This window comes from Narcine bancroftii, chromosome 1 (genome assembly GCF_036971445.1).
Source record: "Narcine bancroftii isolate sNarBan1 chromosome 1, sNarBan1.hap1, whole genome shotgun sequence".
Classification (NCBI taxonomy): domain Eukaryota; kingdom Metazoa; phylum Chordata; class Chondrichthyes; order Torpediniformes; family Narcinidae; genus Narcine; species Narcine bancroftii.
The window spans coordinates 37764163-37783415 of record NC_091469.1 but is presented as its reverse complement, the minus strand read 5'-3'; the positions used below and the strand labels follow the sequence as shown (position 1 = coordinate 37783415).

Genomic DNA, 19253 nt, shown 5'->3' with positions numbered 1-19253 from the left:
ACCAAATACAGATGGGTGTCCACTTTGTACAGCACCTACATTCTGTTCACGCAACAAATCCTCTCCAGCATTATAATAATAATGCACCATGTAAATTTGAAGAGCACCACCTCTTCTTTCATCGAGGTCTGCTGCAACCTTCAAAACTAAATACTGAATTTAACATTTTCAGACAATGCATTTTCTCTGTTTGTTTCTGAACTACCAGCTCTGCTGTACAGTGCCACCTGTAATATTTACTTATACTGATACACAGTTTGCTGAGAATTTTCCTCAATCAACTGACAGCTGCAACATGCTCTCTATCTTCATTAATCCATCAACAAAGGAGGACTTCTTCAACAAGTTATTAACCTTGGTCCATCCTATGAGAGATACATCCTTTGACCTATCCATCAGGACCCATCTCTGCAACTTAAAACCAACTTGTTTTCTCTCTTCCCAGTTCAGACTTGAAATGCTCATTTTGGTTCTGTTTCTACAGTTTTTTTTTTCTCTCTGGACCTGCTGAATGTTTCCAGAACTTGCTATTTGAGAATGCTGGAGGACTGGTGAGATCACCTGCACACAAATGTGAGATATTGTACTTTGGGAAGTCAAGTTCTGGTAGGACAAATAGAATAAATTGTAATAATACAAGGAGTACCAATATACAAGGGGAGCTTGGGTACAATTCTCATAGCTCACTGAAAATGGTGACACAGATGGAAGAAAGCCTATGACATGATTGGCTACATAGAATGGAACATTGAAATTAAGTTTTTAAAAAGTCATGATATAACTGTACAAAACATTAGATAGACTACACTTATTGTGTACAATTCTGCTTACCAAACTGAATAAAGGACATGGATGTAAAAAAAGAGAGAGCAGAAGAGATTCACCAGTATGCTGCCTGGAATGGACGACTGTAATTATAAGGAGAGATGGAAAAACTGGGATTATTCTCAGTTTTTATTGGAAGGTGAGGCTATAAAATTATAAAGGGCAAATATAGGACATATAGTTAGGTTTTTTTTTGCAGGACAAGGGAGACTTGAACTACTGGGCATAGATTTAAGGTGAGAGGGGAGAAATTTAAAGGAGATCTCAGGGGTAGGTTTTGCACAGAGAGGGTGATGCTTATCTAGACAAGCTGCCAGAAGAAGTGGGAGAGGTAGACAAAAGTATGGTTAAAAGAGATATTCATAAGCACTAGATACAAAAGGCACAGTGATATACAGACCTAACACAGGAACTGAGATGAGAATAGACAGGAATTATGGTCAGCATTGATGAGATAGGCCAGTTTCTGCAGTGTACATATCTATGATTATTTGACAGCTGCATAATTTTTATATGACGTGGAGTTGAACAATTTTCAGACAGTTTCTAATGTGAGCAAGTCCAAGGGAAAGCATTGGCTTTAATCTGGTTATAGATTCATGAAGCATGGTACTTTGGCCCACCAGCCATCAGCTCCAATTTACTATCATCCTTTTTTAATCTCCTCATATTCCCATCAACCCCAACCTCCACCCCCCCCTCCCCCAAAACACACTGGGGCAAGTGAACGGACCAATTTTCCTATGGTCCCCCACCTCTGAGATGCAAGAGAAAACTGAAGCATCCAGAGGTTAACCTGCATTGGTCATAGGGAGAATGTACAAACTCCATACAGGCATTACTGGAGATCAGGCCTGAACCTTGATCACTTGGGCTGTGCATAAGCAGCTCCACTAACTGCTCCATGGTGCCAGAAAGTGTAAACAGACCTTTGAGGAACTTAGCTAAAGATCAAGGAGACCACAACACTTTTAGTAAGTAGAAAGAAAATAAAAGGTTCGTTTCCACTTGCTGAATATAATTTCCAATGAACTTGTGGTGAGGATGTTTGAAAGAATGAGGCTTGGGTTTATTACAGGACAGTTAGGCACAATCAAAACTAAGGAATGCAGGAAATGTCACCACATTGCCAGCACTTAATAAGTAGATGCCCAATCAATGCAAACTATAATAGAGCATCTCACCATCTTTTGACAGGACCGTTGTACCCACTCCTGGATCAGCCAGCTTTATGAATGGTGGGTTTCCCGTTTTTCTATCCTCTTCTCTGATGATCAGGACATTCTTTGCACAGATATTTCCATGAACAAGGTTTCTGTCTTCCTATATATGGATGAAAAAGTATCAGGATTATTGTGAAAGTCTCACTATCATTATCTTATTTGCACTTTGAAATGAAGTTCAACCAAGGCCAAGTCTGAAACTTCCCACTAATAATATTGCTCTCTAATTTGGACTTATTTAGGTTTATAAAGAATGAGCTAACTAACTTTTCCATCAGTCATTAAAATCAAACGCACCTATGGATTTCGTCATGCTTCTTAATGTCTAACTGGAAAGTAGAATTTTGTTGGTAATCAAATACTGTTTGTATTGTCATTGTAAGAAAAAGCCTCCTGTTAGAACCAAAGGGTTAAGTAATCATGGAAAATATGCCTATGTACTATTCATTATGTATTCATTAATCCATTACTATGTAACAATTTACTATTTACTTCAATTATACTGTTTAAGGGAAATATTAATGTAATTAAGTAACAGCCACAGTATATAGAAAAGTTGGCTGATTATAGTATGTGTAGAATTTGCTGCCTCCAAATACAAAGAGAGAAAATACTTTCATCCCCAAGGTTACACTGCTAATTGTAAAGTACACATGGGAGAAAAAGGATAGCAGATAGGAGAAGTTAGACAGGATGAGGTTGGAGGAACCATAGGGATAGTGATTTATTCTGAAACAGGCCAGTGACAGGAAGATAAGTGTATTGCAAGGATAAGTGATAAGAGTACCATGACTGAGAATGTCAGAGACAAACAAAATGGATAAACCAATTTAATAGAAATAATTAAGTCATAAGGGTACACAGGAGATGTTGATTAGAACAGAAGACTATGGCCAGACAAGAACAAAGAAATAATTAGAAATATCTGGGGTATGAATTGACTTCTGATCAAACCAACAGGATGTTCTGGCCTTGGGGATTAAGATAGGAGGTCTACACCATCGATAAGTGCAGAGCAGGAAATTGCTTGAGATAGATTTTATGCAAGGAGTTTATCAAAGAAAGCCAACTCGTGGTCAATGTAACAATGTTGATCTATATAAACAGAAGAGACTTGATAGTAGGAGTCAGTCTTGGGGACTGAACCAGAGCTCTGTTAAGCTTTATTGTTGTACTATGTAATAAACTGATTGTGAAACCGAATACCTTCTCCTATCACTTCATTCAACGAGCACGCTGGACTCAGACAACACATAGACCAAATTGAGGGCAGGGTAAAGCCAGAGTCCGACAATTTGGTGACCTCAACGTGATGAAGATGGAGAAGTGACGGAAGAGAAAGAGACGAAACAACGGTCGATTGTGGTGTGGTGATAACAAGTGGCCGTTCAACAAAAGGTGGTAAGCAGACGCCTGTTTAAACGAAGTTCTGCTATTGGCAATGATAAAATTGTGTGTTGTCACTACTCTTCAAAAGTCCTAGTAGAAGTCAATGAATAAAGCTTTAAAAATCCGGGGGTTAGAGTCCCCTGGAAAAAATCCAAGGGGTTAGAGTCCCCTGGAAAAAAGATCCGAGGGTTAGAGTCCCCTGGAGAAAACCCGGGGGTTAAAGTCCCCTGGAAAAAAGAACCAGGGGTTAGAGTCCCCCTAGAGGAATAGGGGTTAGAGTCCCACTAGTAGAGACATAGACATAAAAGTTAAAGTTCTTGGCCAAATAAACTTTAGTTAACATATTGTATAATAGTTATTTGTTTTAGTATTGTGCTAAGTTTTTCTTTTGTGTTTATAAGAAAGTGTGAAGGTTCAAAGTAGGTTGATGGGTGGCGAAATTCTACCAGGTGAGAGACTCATTGAATTACAAAGTCTGAAGGGAAAAAGATAGGAACGTAAGATGGAAGGAGAATTTGGGGATGAATGTCAGGAGTATGGGGGATGTGAATGGATTCCTCCATCTGTGAACCAGCAGTGGGAAAAAACAAGGAGTCAATTGATGGGAGGACTGCGAAAGGGGGAGGAAGGAAAGGTTATGAAACAGTATGATAAGATATGGAAAGAGATGCAGAGTCAGGGGAAGGTGCCGCTAGGATTAGAAAAAATCAGGCTTGTATTGTACTTAGGAGAAGCCGAAAGGGAGGCGACAAAGGAGGTACAGGAACATGAGAAAAAGGGACAAGGGTCTATCTTGAATAGAAGAAAATTTAAACAACAGAAGGAAGCGAAGGAATAGAGAAGGACTAATGAAAAAATTACAGGACGATTTAGAGCATTGGAAAGATCTACCACTAACACTAATAGGAAGGATAAACTGTATTAAAATGAACATTTTTCCAAGGATATTGTACTTATTTCAGGCATTGCCAATACAACTGACAGAAAAATTCTTCAAAGAGTTAAAGAAAATAATAAGGAAATTTCTATGGAGAGGGGGGAAACCGAGGATAGCACTAGATAAATTAACAGAATGGCATAAACAAGGAGGCTTAAAATTGCCAAACTTTAAAAATTATTATAGAGCCGCACAATTAAGATACCTATCAGATTTTTATCAAACAAGGGAAAAACCAGACTGGACGAGATTAGAATTAGATAAAATAGGGGAAAAGATACCTGAACACATATATAAATGGGATGAAAAATTGGTACAACATAGAACTTCTCCAGTATTACATCATCTCCTCAATATTTGGAAGAAGATTCATGTAGAAAGAAATAAAACAAATTATCAATTACCAAAACTAATAATGACGCAAAATAAGCTACTCCCTTTTACAATAGATAACCTTTCCTTTAGAGAATGGGAAAAAAAAGGGATTAAAAGAATAGAAAATTGTTTTTCAGGAAGTAGATTCTTAACCTTTGAACAAATGAGAGATAAGTACAATATAACTGGAGATACAGCGCTGGCATATTACCAACTGAGATCCTACTTGAAGGATAAATTAGGAAGCAATTTGAGTTTGCCAGAGGGAAGTAACCTTGAATATGTGATTACAGATACAATGTTAATCAAAAGATTTATAACAAATATGTATATTAAACTGCAAGAAAAGGAGAATGAGGAAACAAATGGTAAAACTAAACAAAAATGGGAACAAGATTTAAATATAAAGATAAAAAAGGAAACATGGGAGAAACTATGTTCTGGAACGATGAGAAATATAATAAATACGAGGCTACGTATGATACAATATAATTGGTTACACAGACTATACATTACACCTCAAAAGTTAAATAAATGGGACCCAACAGTATCTGATAGATGTTTTCGATGTAAAAAAGAAATGGGAACAACAATTCATGCAATCTGGACATGTGAAAGAGTAGAAAAATTTTGGGAAGATCTCAATCAGATATTAAATAAAATAACAGAAAACAATATACCAAAGAATCCAGAGATCTTTCTCCTAAGTAACATAAAAAACAAAGAATTTGGAATTGATTTGGAGGATGCACAAAAAAGATTTGTTAAGATAGCCCTAGCCGTAGCAAAAAAATGTATTATGTCAACCTGGAAATTGGAAGATAATTTGAAAATACAACAATGGTATATAGAAATGAATAAATGTATTCCATTAGAAAAAATAACATATAGTTTAAGAAATAATATTGAAATATTCGAACAAATATGGGAGCCTTACATTAAATACAATAGTGAAAACCTACCGGGGACAAACATTACCTAAGTTGATAGAAGGAGAAGGAAAGAAAAGAATGGACTCAGTAGAATTTCTGGTGTATTTTTGTTGAATGACAACATTGTCTGACTGGTTTAATGCAACCTAGATTGTATACCTAAAATGGATGAGAGGGGGGGAGTGGGGGGGTGGCTTGGGAGGAGGGAGGGGGGGGGGAGAAAAAGTCACTGTATATGTGTGAAAAAGAAAAAGTGTATATCATGGCTAATGTGATTTATGGTGTGAAAAATAAAAAAATTAAAAAAAAGAGAAGGGCAAATTTACATAACATGACATTGGCTTGCATGGCTGTGGAAACAAACCTTCAGCATTCTACTAAAAAGGCATCCCCTATCCAAAAGGAGAAAACGGGGGAAGGAGATGACAGGGGAGGTTAAGCCATCAGCCCCGGTCTATCCAAAGTTACCAGAGACGTTGCCACCACCTTATCCGATTCCTCAGATGCCAGTGATGCAGATAAATGAGGGAATAGTGAATGTCACTGAATTAACAGGACAAGAACTCCAGGAGGTGAAAGAGAGACTTAAAGTAGTTGTGCAGGAAAGTGTGGAGACAATAAAAGAATTGATGAAGGGAATAAAGGATGATCTGTGTAAAGTAAGGGAAACTAGTATGTGACTGGAAAAAACAAATGAGAGAGAGCAAGAACAAACACTTGAGAATGCCTTCTCGTTAGGAATGTCAGAGGATCACTCCACCCCCACTCCTCACAACAAACAACAGGGAGTCGATGAGAAAGGGAGGGGAGGGGATCCAGTGAGTGTAAGATGGCAGCGGGAAAGAGTTCGGGACGAGGAAAGTGAGATAGCGAGTGTAAGTGTGGAGAGCGAGGATGAGGAACAGCCGTCACTATTAGGGGAAGAATGACTACACATAAAGGACAGGGTCAGGGAAGAGCTCGCTCCCCTTTGGGATATGGGTTGAGAGACCGGGAGGAATTACGTCCTTCAGAAGGGTATAGACAGATGCCGCTAATTTATAAGGGACCGCAAGTTGGGGAAAGGAATCAACCCTTCTCGTTCACCGATATGAATTGTGTTTGGATAAAATTCCACCTCCTACTGAGGGAGGTGGAGCGTGGATGGGAAAGTTCTGCCAACATACGATGGGACATAAGATAGCCATGGGAGACTGGAGAGCATTATTAGGCAAACAGCTTGGGCTGTGGGAAATACAGTAGGTAGAAATGGTCGCAGGAACCACTATGTGCCCTGATACCGAACCATTTGCAAAACATGCTATGGCACTAGGAGGTGCAATGCGGAATAAGTTTCCCATTCGCCCCGGTGTCATGCAGTCCCTGACATTTTCCATTAAGGAGGACGAGAAGGTCTCGACCTTTTCGAATCAGTGTAAAGAGACTTGGACAGATAAAGCCGGTGTACACCCTGCCACAGAACCCTTACAAACTACACTATTTAGGTCTGCCGTAATGAACGGGTTGCCAGCTGTAGTCAGGGAGGCGTTAGAGAATAACCCTGATATTCCTGGTTGTTCGACTGAGCAATGGGAAAAGCATTTGACCCATCATATGAGGCGTTATAGGGCCAAGCAAGAGGAGGACAAACAAAGTATGGAGTCTGCACAAGTGCAGCTACTTAAGCTCCAATTGGAAGAGGCTAGGAAAAAGGCCAACGAGACAAAAAAGTATCCCTCAAAGGGTGCAAACCAGATGGTTCAGCAGCCACTGCAGCCACCACAAGGGAATAATACGTATTGGCACCCGGCCCCAAATTGGGAACCGCATTCCACCTATGGGAACAGGCCTGGGGGTCCAATGAGGGGATTCCGAGGAAGAGGGAGAGGTCGGGGTGTTCCACGAATGCCGCCATCCGTATGTTTTGGATGTGGTCAACCAGGACACTGGAAAAGAGAGTGTCCTCTAATATGCAGAAGGGGATATGGACCACTACAATATGAACCTTGGGTATAGCCCCAGAAATCATCAGTACCACCTCTGGTACATCAAGCATCCCATACAGACACCCACCATGTATGAGACATGCAGCAGGGGTAGCAAAGATTTTACAAAAGGTGGCACACATAGTGATGGGACATGCCCTGACGGTATTAATAACACACAGTATTGTAGCATTTGTGAGCTCGATGGCGTTTACAATGACGTCACTGAGGCAGACAAGACTGGAAAAGATTTTGAATGCTCCAAATATTATGTTTACCCATGAAGGCATTAACATGGCAGACAATATGGGAGAGGGAGAGCCACACTGTTGTGAAAAGAGGGTAATAAGGGATATTAAAATAAGACCTGATTTACAGGCTACACCCTCGAGAGAACCAGATGAAACCTTATTTACAGATGGTTGTTGTTACAGACACCCCATGGACGGATTAAAAGCCGCCTATGCTGTAGTACAGAAAACTACAGAAGGATTTGAAGAAATTATTATAGGGACAGTAAGAGTGAAGGAGTCAGCACAACTGGCCGAACTACAGGGAATGATAGCAGCATTAGAATGGGCAGAAGGAAAGGAGGTAAATATATATATAGATTCAGCATATGTGGTAGGGACAATACAGGTTGAGCTTAGTCAATGGATTTGAAGTGGGTTTTTAACAGCAGCAAGGACCCCAATTAAACACGAGAAGGATGTTAGGAAATTGGCTGAGGCCCTCCTGAAACCAAAGGCATTAGCAATTATTAAATGTAAGGGCCATGATAAAACAGATACGATGGTAGCTCGGGGAAATCAGGAAGCGGATACGGCTGCAAAAAGGGCAGCAGGGTATGGCCCTCAGTTTATTATGATGCAGGCAGAGAGAACGGCACATGACTTATTGCCACCTTGTGAGGTATGAGTAATAATTCAGGAACAGGCGAAGGCATCACCCCAGGAAATGATGGTATGGAAAGAAAGGGGGGCAACCGAAGATCAGGGACTGTGGAGATCAATGGACGGTAGGCCAGTATTACCATCTGGACTCACGAAACCCCTCCTGGAGGAGGCGCATGGGTTAACCCACTGTGGGAAGAAACAGATGATAAGGTATTTGATACATTGGTGGCACCCCTTCCTGCCGGCGATGGTGGAGAATCATATCAGAGAGTGTAAGGTATGTATGACATATAATGTCAAGGCGACTGTGAAACCTCACGGAGGACAGTTTCTGTTGCCTAAGTTATCAGGGCAGGAAATTGTAATTGATTACATGGACACGATAGAGAGGGCAAGGGGATATCGATACCTCTTAATAGCAGTAGATGTGTACACAGGTTGGCCGGAGGCAATCCCTGCCAAAAGAGAAGATGCAGAGACGGTAATTAAGTTCCTAATCAACCAGTACATTCCTATACACGGATTTCCTAGGAAGATTAGGTCAGATAATGGGAGACCATAAACATTTCCACAGGACATACCTGCAGGGGATGTAATGAGACACAAGCATTTAGGAAAAAAATTAAAGAAATGGAGATGTAGCTAGATGATCTGAGGCTAATCAGAGAGAGCGAGGAATTTATTGATTCAACACTCAGGGAAGTGCTTACCCCTGGATTGGGGGGGTCAGGAAAGTGGACTACTGTCAGGAGTGGGGCAAAAGTTGCTAGCTCTGTGGAGAGCACCCCAGTGGCTACAGATCTTAGCAATGAATATACAGTATTGGATGAAGTAGGGGAAGATAACCTGCCAGAGGTAGCGCCAAAGGAGACAGTGGTACGGAAGGAGAAGAAGGGGAACAAGGTGGTCATTGGGGACTCCATCGTTAGGGGAACGGACAGAAGATTCTGCAAACCTGACAAGTGTTCCCGTATGGTGTGTTGCCTCCCAGGAGCCAGGGTACGTGATATCTCGGATAGGGTTCAGAGTATCCTGGGGGGGGGAAGGAGACCGGCCAGAGGTCCTGGTACACGTGGGCACAAATGACGTAGATAGATTGAAGGAGGAGATCCTGAAGTGAGACTACCGTGAGCTCGGAAGGAGGTTGAGAAGTAGGACCTCCAGGATTGTAATCTCGGGGCTGCTTCCTGTACTGTGCGAGGGTGGGGACAAGAATAATAAAATCAAGAGGTTAAACGTGTGGCTGAGGGAATGGTGCAGAGTGCAGGGATTCAGGTTCATTGACCATTGGGATCTCTTCTGGGGAAGACGGGACCTATACAGGAGGGATGGTTTACACCTGAATGCGAAGGGGGCCAATATACTGGCAGTTAGGTTTAATAAAGCTGTCGGAGCTGATTTAAACTAATTTGGCAGGGGGAAGGGAACAGGACTGATAGGGAAGTAGATAGGAGAGAGAATATAGGGGTGGTTCCGATAGACGGTGAAACAATAAGGAATAAGGGAGCTAAAAGTGATAGGAGAATAAGAACGAATGCACCAAGAACCAAGGTGGAGGGAGAAAGGAGGTATGGCATCAAGGTATTGTGTATGAATGCAAGGACTGTAAGGAATAAAATGGATGAGCTTGAGGCGCAAATGGCGATGGGAGGTTATGACATTGTCGGAATAACGGAGACATGGCTGCGGGAAGGGCAGGATTGGGAAATAAATGTTCCAGGGTACACGTCCTTTAGAAAGGACAGAAAGTTAAGAAGAGGAGGTGGGGTAGCTCTGTTGGTAAGAAATGAGATTCAGGCGTTTGAAAGGAAGGACATTGAAACAGGTGAGGTAGAGTCTGTTTGGATTGAATTAAGAAATTGCAAGGGCAAGAGGAATATAATGGGGGTCATTTACAGGCCTCCGAAAAGTAGCTCAGATATCGGTAGTAGTATAAATCAGAAATTAAGAGTGGCATGTCAAAGTGGTAGCAATACGGTAGTTATGGGGGACTTCAACATGAAGGTGGACTGGGATAATCAGACGGGGGCAGGAACACAAGAGAGCGAGTTTATAGAATGTCTACGAGATACTTTCTTGGAACAGCTAGTGGAGGAACCTACCAGGGGGAAGTCGATTCTGGACTGGGTGCTGTGCAGCGACGCAGACTTAATAAGTGACCTTGATGTAGGGGAGCCATTAGGGAATAGTGACCATGGTATGGTTACTTTTAGGCTGCAATTAGAAAGGGAAATGGAAAGGAAGTCGGAAGCATCTGTACTTCAGTTAAATAAAGGGAATTTTGCAGCTATGAGGGAGGAGCTATCCAAAATAAAATGGGAAGATACACTAGCTGGGAGGACAACTGGGGAAAAATGGCAGGTTTTTATGGACATTTTTCACAGGATTCAGGACAAATTTATTCCAAAGTGGAGGAAAGGCTCTAGGAGATGCAAATGGCAGCCCTGGTTAACTAAGGAAATCAAGTGCATTATCAAGTCCAAAGGGAGTAATTATAAGATAGCGAAGCGGAGTGGGAAATTAGAGGATTGGGAAACCTTCAAAGAACATCAGAGGGTAACTAAGAAAGCCATAAGAGACGGGAAAATGAAGTACGAGAGGAAATTAGCAGATAATATTGCGGAGGATAGCAAAAGCTTTTTTAAGTATGTGAAGAGGAAGAAATTGGTTCGGTCTAAAATTGGCCCTTTGAAAATGGACAAGGGTGAAATTATTACCGGAAACAAGGAGATGGCAGAGGAATTTAACAAATACTTTGCAACTGTCTTCACCAAGGAGGATATAGGTTATAGTCAGTTAGGGGGTAGTGGTCATGCGGTACCAAGAGACTTGGGGAACTTTACTGGGGAGGTAGGGGATCTAATGGATATCCGGATCCAGAAGCAGGAGGTTATGAGTAAATTGTTGGGACTGAGGGCTGATAAATCCCCAGGGCCTGATGGGCTGCATCCTAGGGTGCTTAAAGAGGTGGCTATGGAAATTGTGGAGGCACTGGTCGACATTTTCCAAAGTTCCATAGATTCCGGGGAGATCCCTGAGGATTGAAGAGTGGCTGATGTGGTGCCGCTTTTTAAGAAAGGAGGGAGGGAGAAAACGGGAAATTATAGACCGGTTAGCCTGACATCAGTGGTGGGGAAGATATTGGAGTCCATCATAAAAGGAGAAATAGCAGAACACTTAGTCAGTAATAATAGTATAAGGGCTAGTCAGCATGGATTCCTTAAGGGTAAGTCATGCTTGACTAACCTTCTGGAATTTTCTGAGGATGTGACAAAGAGGGTGGACTCGGGAGAGCCTGTGGATGTGATGTATTTGGACTTCCAGAAGGCCTTTGATAAGGTACCGCACGGGTGTCTAGTGGGCAAGATCAGGGAGCATGGTATTGGAGGTAAGGTGCTGACATGGATAGGAAATTGGTTAAGAGATAGGAAACAAAGCGTTGGAGTAAATGGGTCTTTTTCAGAATGGCAGGATGTGACGAGTTGAGTGCCTCAGGGATCGGTGTTGGGTCCTCAGTTGTTTGTAATTTATGTTAATGATTTGGATGAGGGGATTATAAATAACATGAGCAAATTTGCAGATGACACTAAACTGGGTGGCGGTGTGGGGTGTGAGGAGGAAGTAAGGAAAATGCAGAGGGACTTGGACAGGCTGGAGGAGTGGGCGGCTAAATGGAAGATGAATTTCAATGTGAACAAATGTGAGGTTATTCATTTTGGGGGAAGTAATAGGAAAGCTGAGTATTATTTAAATGGAGACAAGCTAGGGAATGGGGAAGTGCAAATGGATCTGGGTGTACTTGTTCACCGGTCACTGAAGGCTAGCATGCAGGTTCAGAAAGCTGTGAAGAAGGCAAATGGAATGTTGGCTTTCATAAAGAGGGGATTGGAGTATAGGAACAGAGACGCCCTTCTGCAGTTATACAGGGCCCTGGTGAGACCCCACCTGGAGTATTGCGTCCAGTTCTGGTCTCCAAACTTGAGGAAGGACATACTAGCTATAGAGGGTGTGCAGCGCAGATTTACAAGGTTAGTTCCAGGGATGGCAGGGTTGTCATATGCAGCAAGGCTAGAAAAACTGGACTTGTATCCAATGGAGTTTAGAAGGATGAGGGGGGACATGATTGAGGTATACAAAATCATCAGGGGGATAGACAAGGTGAAGTCTGATTACTTGTTCCCAATGATGGGGGAGACGAGGACTAGAGGGCATAGTTTAAGAATACAGGGTAGGTCCTTTAGGACGGAGATGAGAAAGCATTTTTTTACCCAGAGAAGTGTGAATCTGTGGAATGCTCTGCCACAGAGGGTGGTAGAGGCGGATTCGCTGACTATGTTCAAAAGAGAGTTAGATAAGACTCTTGTGGGTAACGGAGTTAAGGGTTATGGGGATAAGGCTGGAAAGGGGTACTGATGGTAATGATCAGCCATGATCTAAAATGGCGGTGCTGGCCCGATGGGCCAAACGGCCTACTCCAGCTCCTATTGTCTATTGTCTATTGAGTAAAGATTTACAGGAGGTAGAGGCGATGTTGGGGTTAAAATATGTCTTTGGAATGGTGCATCATCCACAATCCCAAGAGAAAGTGGAGAGGATGAACCAAACAATAAAAGGTAAGATCGGGAAAGTGCAGGCACGGACCAAATTAAATTGGGTGGATGCGCTGCCCCTGGCATTGATGTCAATAAGGAGTTTGGTAGGTTCTGTGACAGGATTTACTCCGTATGAACTACAAACGGGGCACCAGTTTCCGGGACCTCGAGCTGGGATTCAGACCACGAAGGAAGAGGTAAGCCCAATAAGATGTAAGCTTTATTATGATAAACTAACGGCTCTGGTATCAGCTTTTTCACAACAGGTTGCAAGTACCGAACGGAAAGGTGAAACCCCGATACCATCCATTGCTGAGTGGGTTCTGCTAAAGGTGATCAAGAGAAAGTGGTCGGAGCCCAGGTGGACAGGTCCCTACAGAGTGGTGGAAAGAACGTCCCACGCAGTTCGACTACAGGGAAAAGGAGAGACGTGGTATCATTGGAGTCAGTGAACAGCAACGGATCCACCTACACGGACACTGGAACTGATTCGAATGGAGATGACTGAGACCCTGTGAAGAAACTATGGACTAAGAATTTTTACGGGTCCCTTTAAAGAGACTATTGAATTACGGTGACTGTATATCAGTATTTGAAGTGATATATCTAAATTGAAGTTGACAGAATGACGCGGGTGATTGTAATAACATTGGTCCTGATAACAGCGATCCTAGTCAGAGCCACGACGCTGACACCGACCCTAAGTTGGCACTTGTCCAGATTCAGGTGGGTCAAATGGAATACGAATAGAATGCAGTGAAATTTTACGTGCGCAGCGGGAGAACGATTTATATTGGGAATTAGAGTTAGAAGGCTGATTGCCACAGTAACAGATTTGATTGCTGAAGTAGAGGATCATACTAAGTTAGTAGGAATTCGATCCGAATTACTCGCATTAAAATACGAGGGAGAAGTTTAATTGGTTGGTCTCATTTTCATGAGAACAAAAGGGGGACTTGTTGGAACCAAAGGGTTAAGTAATCATGGAAAATATGCCTATGTACTATTCATTATGTATTTATTAATCCATTACTATGTAACAATTTACTATTTACTTCAATTATACTGTTTAAGGGAAATATTAATGCAATAAAGTAACAACCACAGTATGTAGAAAAGTTGGCTGATTATAGTACGTGTAGAATTTGCTGCCTCCAAATACAAAGAGAGAAAATACTTTCATCCCCAAGGTTAACTGCTAATTGTAAAGCACACATGGGAGAAAAAGGATAGTAGATAGGAGAAGTTAGACAGGATGAGGTTGGAGGAACCATAGGGATAGTGATTTATTCTGAAACAGGCCAGTGACAGGAAGATAAGAGTATTGCAAGGATAAGTAAAAAGAGTACCATGACTGAGAATGTCAGAGACAAACAAAATGGATAAACCAATTTAGTAGAAATAATTAAGTCATAAGAATACACGGGAGGTGTTGATTAGAACAGAAGACTATGGCCAGACGAGAACAAAGAAATAATTAGAAATATCTGGGGTATGAATTGATTTCTGATCAAACCAACTGGATGTTCTGGCCTTGGGGATTAAGATAGGAGGTCTACACCATCGATAAGTGCAGAACAGGAAATTGCTTGAGATAGATTTTATGCAAGGAGTTTATCAAAGAAAGCCAACTCGTGGTCAATGTAACAATGTTGATCTATATAAACAGAAGAGACTTGACAGTAGGAGTCAGTCTTGGGGAATAGCTCACCGAGCAGGTGACCTATGAACTAACGACTGAACCAGAGCTCTGTTAAGCTTTATTCTTGTACTATGTAATAAACTGATTGTGAAACCGAATACCTTCTCCTATCACTTCATTCAACGAGCACGCTGGACTCAGACGACACATAGACCAAATTGAGGGGAGGGTAAGGCCAGAGTCCGACACTCCTAGCCTTAGCCTGTTTCTGACAATGAACTGCCTCAATAGGGATGATCTGGAAGAACCTGTAAAACCAGGGCCCTAAAGAGAAAGAAACACCACAGACATATAAAGTATCTGGACTATTAGGAAAACAATATCTCATTTCTGATGTAAAGTGATACGTTTGAAATTTGCATGGTTTGGTTCCAGCTCCTGTGACTTGAGAAAGGTATTAAAGAAATAATATGCCTTTGATGGCATTTATATCACAATTTAAATATTTAGAGCAGAAGTAGAGGGAGTTGGAGTAGGCTTCTTGGCCCACCAAGGCTGATTTACCATTCAGCATAATCTTGGCTGATTTGATTTTGGCTCAGCTCACTTTCCTGACTGTTCCCTGCAATTCCCCGCTAGGCTAAAAATCTGTCTGTCTGGGCTGTGAAATATATAATGATAGAGTTATGTTTTTCTTTGAATTAGAAACTTCCAAAGATTTTTGACTCTCATTAAAAAAATCCTTATTTCTATCATAAATGGGTGAAGTATTTTTCAGAACCTATGTTCCCAAATTCTGATTTCCAGACAAGAATGGATGTGCTCACAATAAGTGTGGTGCTATCACTATGTATATATATATGTATATATCTCGCACCAACCCTCTTTTCAATCTTCTTCAGCATGATGCTGAACCAAGCCATGAAAGACCCCAACAATGAAGACGCTGTTTACATCCGGTACCGCACGGATGGCAGTCTCTTCAATCTGAGGCGCCTGCAAGCTCACACCAAGACACAAGAGAAACTTGTCCGTGAACTACTCTTTGCAGATGATGCCGCTTTAGTTGCCCATTCAGAGCCAGCTCTTCAGCGCTTGACGTCCTGCTTTGCGGAAACTGCCAAAATGTTTGGCCTGGAAGTCAGCCTGAAGAAAACTGAGGTCCTCCATCAGCCAGCTCCCCACCATGACTACCAGCCCCCCCACATCTCCATCGGGCACACAAAACTCAAAACGGTCAACCAGTTTACCTATCTCGGCTGCACCATTTCATCAGATGCAAGGATCGACAATGAGATAGACAACAGACTCGCCAAGGCAAATAGCGCCTTTGGAAGACTACACAAAAGAGTCTGGAAAAACAACCAACTGAAAAACCTCACAAAGATAAGCGTATACAGAGCCGTTGTCATACCCACACTCCTGTTCGGCTCCGAATCATGGGTCCTCTACCGGCACCACCTACGGCTCCTAGAACGCTTCCACCAGCGTTGTCTCCGCTCCATCCTCAACATCCATTGGAGCGCTCACACCCCTAACGTCGAGGTACTCGAGATGGCAGAGGTCGACAGCATCGAGTCCACGCTGCTGAAGATCCAGCTGCGCTGGATGGGTCACGTCTCCAGAATGGAAGACCATCGCCTTCCCAAGATCGTATTATATGGCGAGCTCTCCACTGGCCACCGTGACAGAGGTGCACCAAAGAAAAGGTACAAGGACTGCCTAAAGAAATCTCTTGGTGCCTGCCACATTGACCACCGCCAGTGGGCTGATAACGCCTCAAACCGTGCATCTTGGCGCCTCACAGTTTGGCGGGCAGCAGCCTCCTTTGAAGAAGACCGCAGAGCCCACCTCACTGACAAAAGGCAAAGGAGGAAAAACCCAACACCCAACCCCAACCAACCAATTTTCCCTTGCAACCGCTGCAATCGTGTCTGCCTGTCCCGCATCGGACTGGTCAGCCACAAACGAGCCTGCAGCTGACGTGGACTTTTTACCCCCTCCATAAATCTTCGTCCGCGAAGCCAAGCCAAAGAAGATGTACTGCATAGGCTGGCCCGCCCCCTGAACCTGTGACTCCCCCTTCTAAGATATCTCCATAGAGGCTGTTATGCCCAAACCCCTCCCTCATTACCTGCCTTGGAAACAGGCCAGCAAAATGCAATCCCACCTGGCTGAAATCAGCGGCTGCTGCACTGTGATGGTGACTGTGTGGGGCTCCGAGTATAGGAACTTTAAACTCCTGATCATGCCGTACCTCTGCATGTTGGTTATACTGGGACTGGACTTCCAGTGCCAGCTATAGAGCATCCGCATGTGCATCAATGGCCCCCACCCTTCCCTCACGGTTTACAACATCAACTGGCAAACCTCCCTGAACATGACTTGTGGCCTCTCTACACTCTGAGTCCCACCACTTCCTTTGTTCGAGAACCTCACCCCTAACTGCCAGCCGGTAGCCACAAAGAACAGACGGTACAGCACGGGACAGAGCCTTCATTAATGCAGAGGTAAAATGGCTCCTAGTGGAAAGGGTCAGAGAACCCATGGCAAGCCAAAGTAGTGGTAATAAAGAGCGGAGAGAAACAACGCATGGTCATTGACTACAGTCACACCATAAACCGCTTCATCCTGCTGGTCACCTACTTACTTCCCCGTATCGCCAACATCGTCAATGAGATCACCCAGTTCCAAGTTTTCTTGACCACTGACCTCACATCGGCTTACCACCAGCTAGCAATCCAGCCAGAGGACAGCCCATACACTCCCTTTGAAGTGGATGGCCACCTCTACCACTTCCTCCATGTCCCTTTCAGAGTCACCAAGCCTGCCCCCTGGTGAAATCGACCACTTTCCCCCGGCTGGCAGAAAGCCAAATGGCATTCACATGCATCAAGGGTGGCATCACCAAGGCAATGATGCATGTTGTAGATGAATCCCTCCCCTTCCAGGTTGAGAGTGATGCATCTGACTTCACCCTGGCTGCTACACTCAACCAGACGGTAAGGCCTGCGGTATTTTTTTCCAGAACCTTCCAGGGCACTGAGCTCTGGCACTCAGCCGTCGAGAAGAAGGTCCAAGCCATAATGGAAGCTGTGTGCTACTGGAGGCACTATCTGGCTGGAAAACCATTCACCCTGCTGATTGACCAGCATGCAGTCACTTATGTTTAACAACAAACAGCAGGGAAGAATTAAGAATGACAAGATCCTTAAGTGGAGAATTGAACTATCCACCTACAACTATGAGAACTTGAACCGACCTGGAAAGCTCAATAAGCCGCCTGATGGATCGTCTCCATGTCCTCCACAACAACCTCTACCATCCCGGGTCGCCAGGGTCTACCAATTTGTTAGAGCCCACAATCTCCCCATCTTGGTTAAAGACATCAGGGAGTTGATATGCAACTGCGCAGTCAATGCTGAGTGCAAACCCCAGTTCTACTGGCCGGATAAAACCCACCTTATCAAAATCACCCACCCCTTCAAGTGGCTGAACATATACTTTAAGGGACCCCTCCTGTCCACCAACAGGAATGTATACTTACTAAACATCATGGATGAATACTCCCACTTTCGCTTCACTATCCCCTGCCCAGATATAACCATGGCCACGGTCATAAAAACCCTACGCGGCATTTTCACTCTGTTCGGGTACCCCTGCTATATCCATAGCAACTGGGGATCCTCCTTTATGAGTGAGGAGCTGCTTCAGTACCTATTGGTTAAGGGCATAACCATGAGCAGGACCACAAGCTATAACCCCCGGGGAATGGGCAGGTAGAAATGGAAAACGCCACGGTTTGGTCGACGGTAATCTTAGCCCTTAAATTGAAAGGACTGCTCACCTCCAGGTGGTAAGGAGCCTTTCCCAACCTGCTCCACGCTACTAGATCCCTTCTCTATACGGCCATGAACGCAACACTGCATGAAAGGCTCTTTTCCTTCCCCAGGAAATCGGCATCCGAAACCACACCACCGTACTGGCTGATGAACCCTGGGCCAGTGCTCCTTCGAAGGCACATCAGACACCACAAAACTGAGCCTCTGGTCGAGAAGGTCCACCTCCTCCACACCAACCCCCAATACACCTACGTGGAGTATGAGGATGGTCGCGAGGACACCGTCTCCATCCGGGACCTGGCGCATGCAGGAGACCCCTAGACTGACTGGCCAATCCACTCCACCGGTAACTCTGACCAACCGGCCCCAATATCGGCACTCGAATTCGCTCCCAAAACCCCAACTGATCTGAACTTCATGATGGTACCAACAGCCCCTCAGCCCCAGAGGCACCTCCTGTTGCACAAAACACCGCCCGGGAACCAACAGCTGTGCCACAGCAGACCCTGCGACAGTTGCAGTGACAGACGAGACCACTGGACAGGCTGAATCTGTAAGGGACTTTTAAGCATCACGAAACTGCAACAAACACTAAACCACACCACCCCGCTGGACTTTGTTTAAAAAGGAGGGGTG

At 43.6% G+C, this 19253-nt stretch overlaps 1 protein-coding gene across 9 annotated transcripts in view; it reads right to left on the bottom strand.

The window, feature by feature from the left end:
* LOC138757128 (tyrosine-protein kinase JAK2-like) overlaps window positions 1-19253 on the bottom strand; it is a 297517-nt gene that overhangs the window by 31595 nt on the left and 246669 nt on the right. For all 9 annotated transcript variants that reach the window (XM_069923956.1, XM_069923994.1, XM_069923978.1 and 6 more), the window contains one exon: window positions 2010-2148. In XM_069923956.1, coding sequence (XP_069780057.1) covers window positions 2010-2148 — 139 coding nt within the window. The remainder of the gene's footprint in view (window positions 1-2009; window positions 2149-19253) is intronic.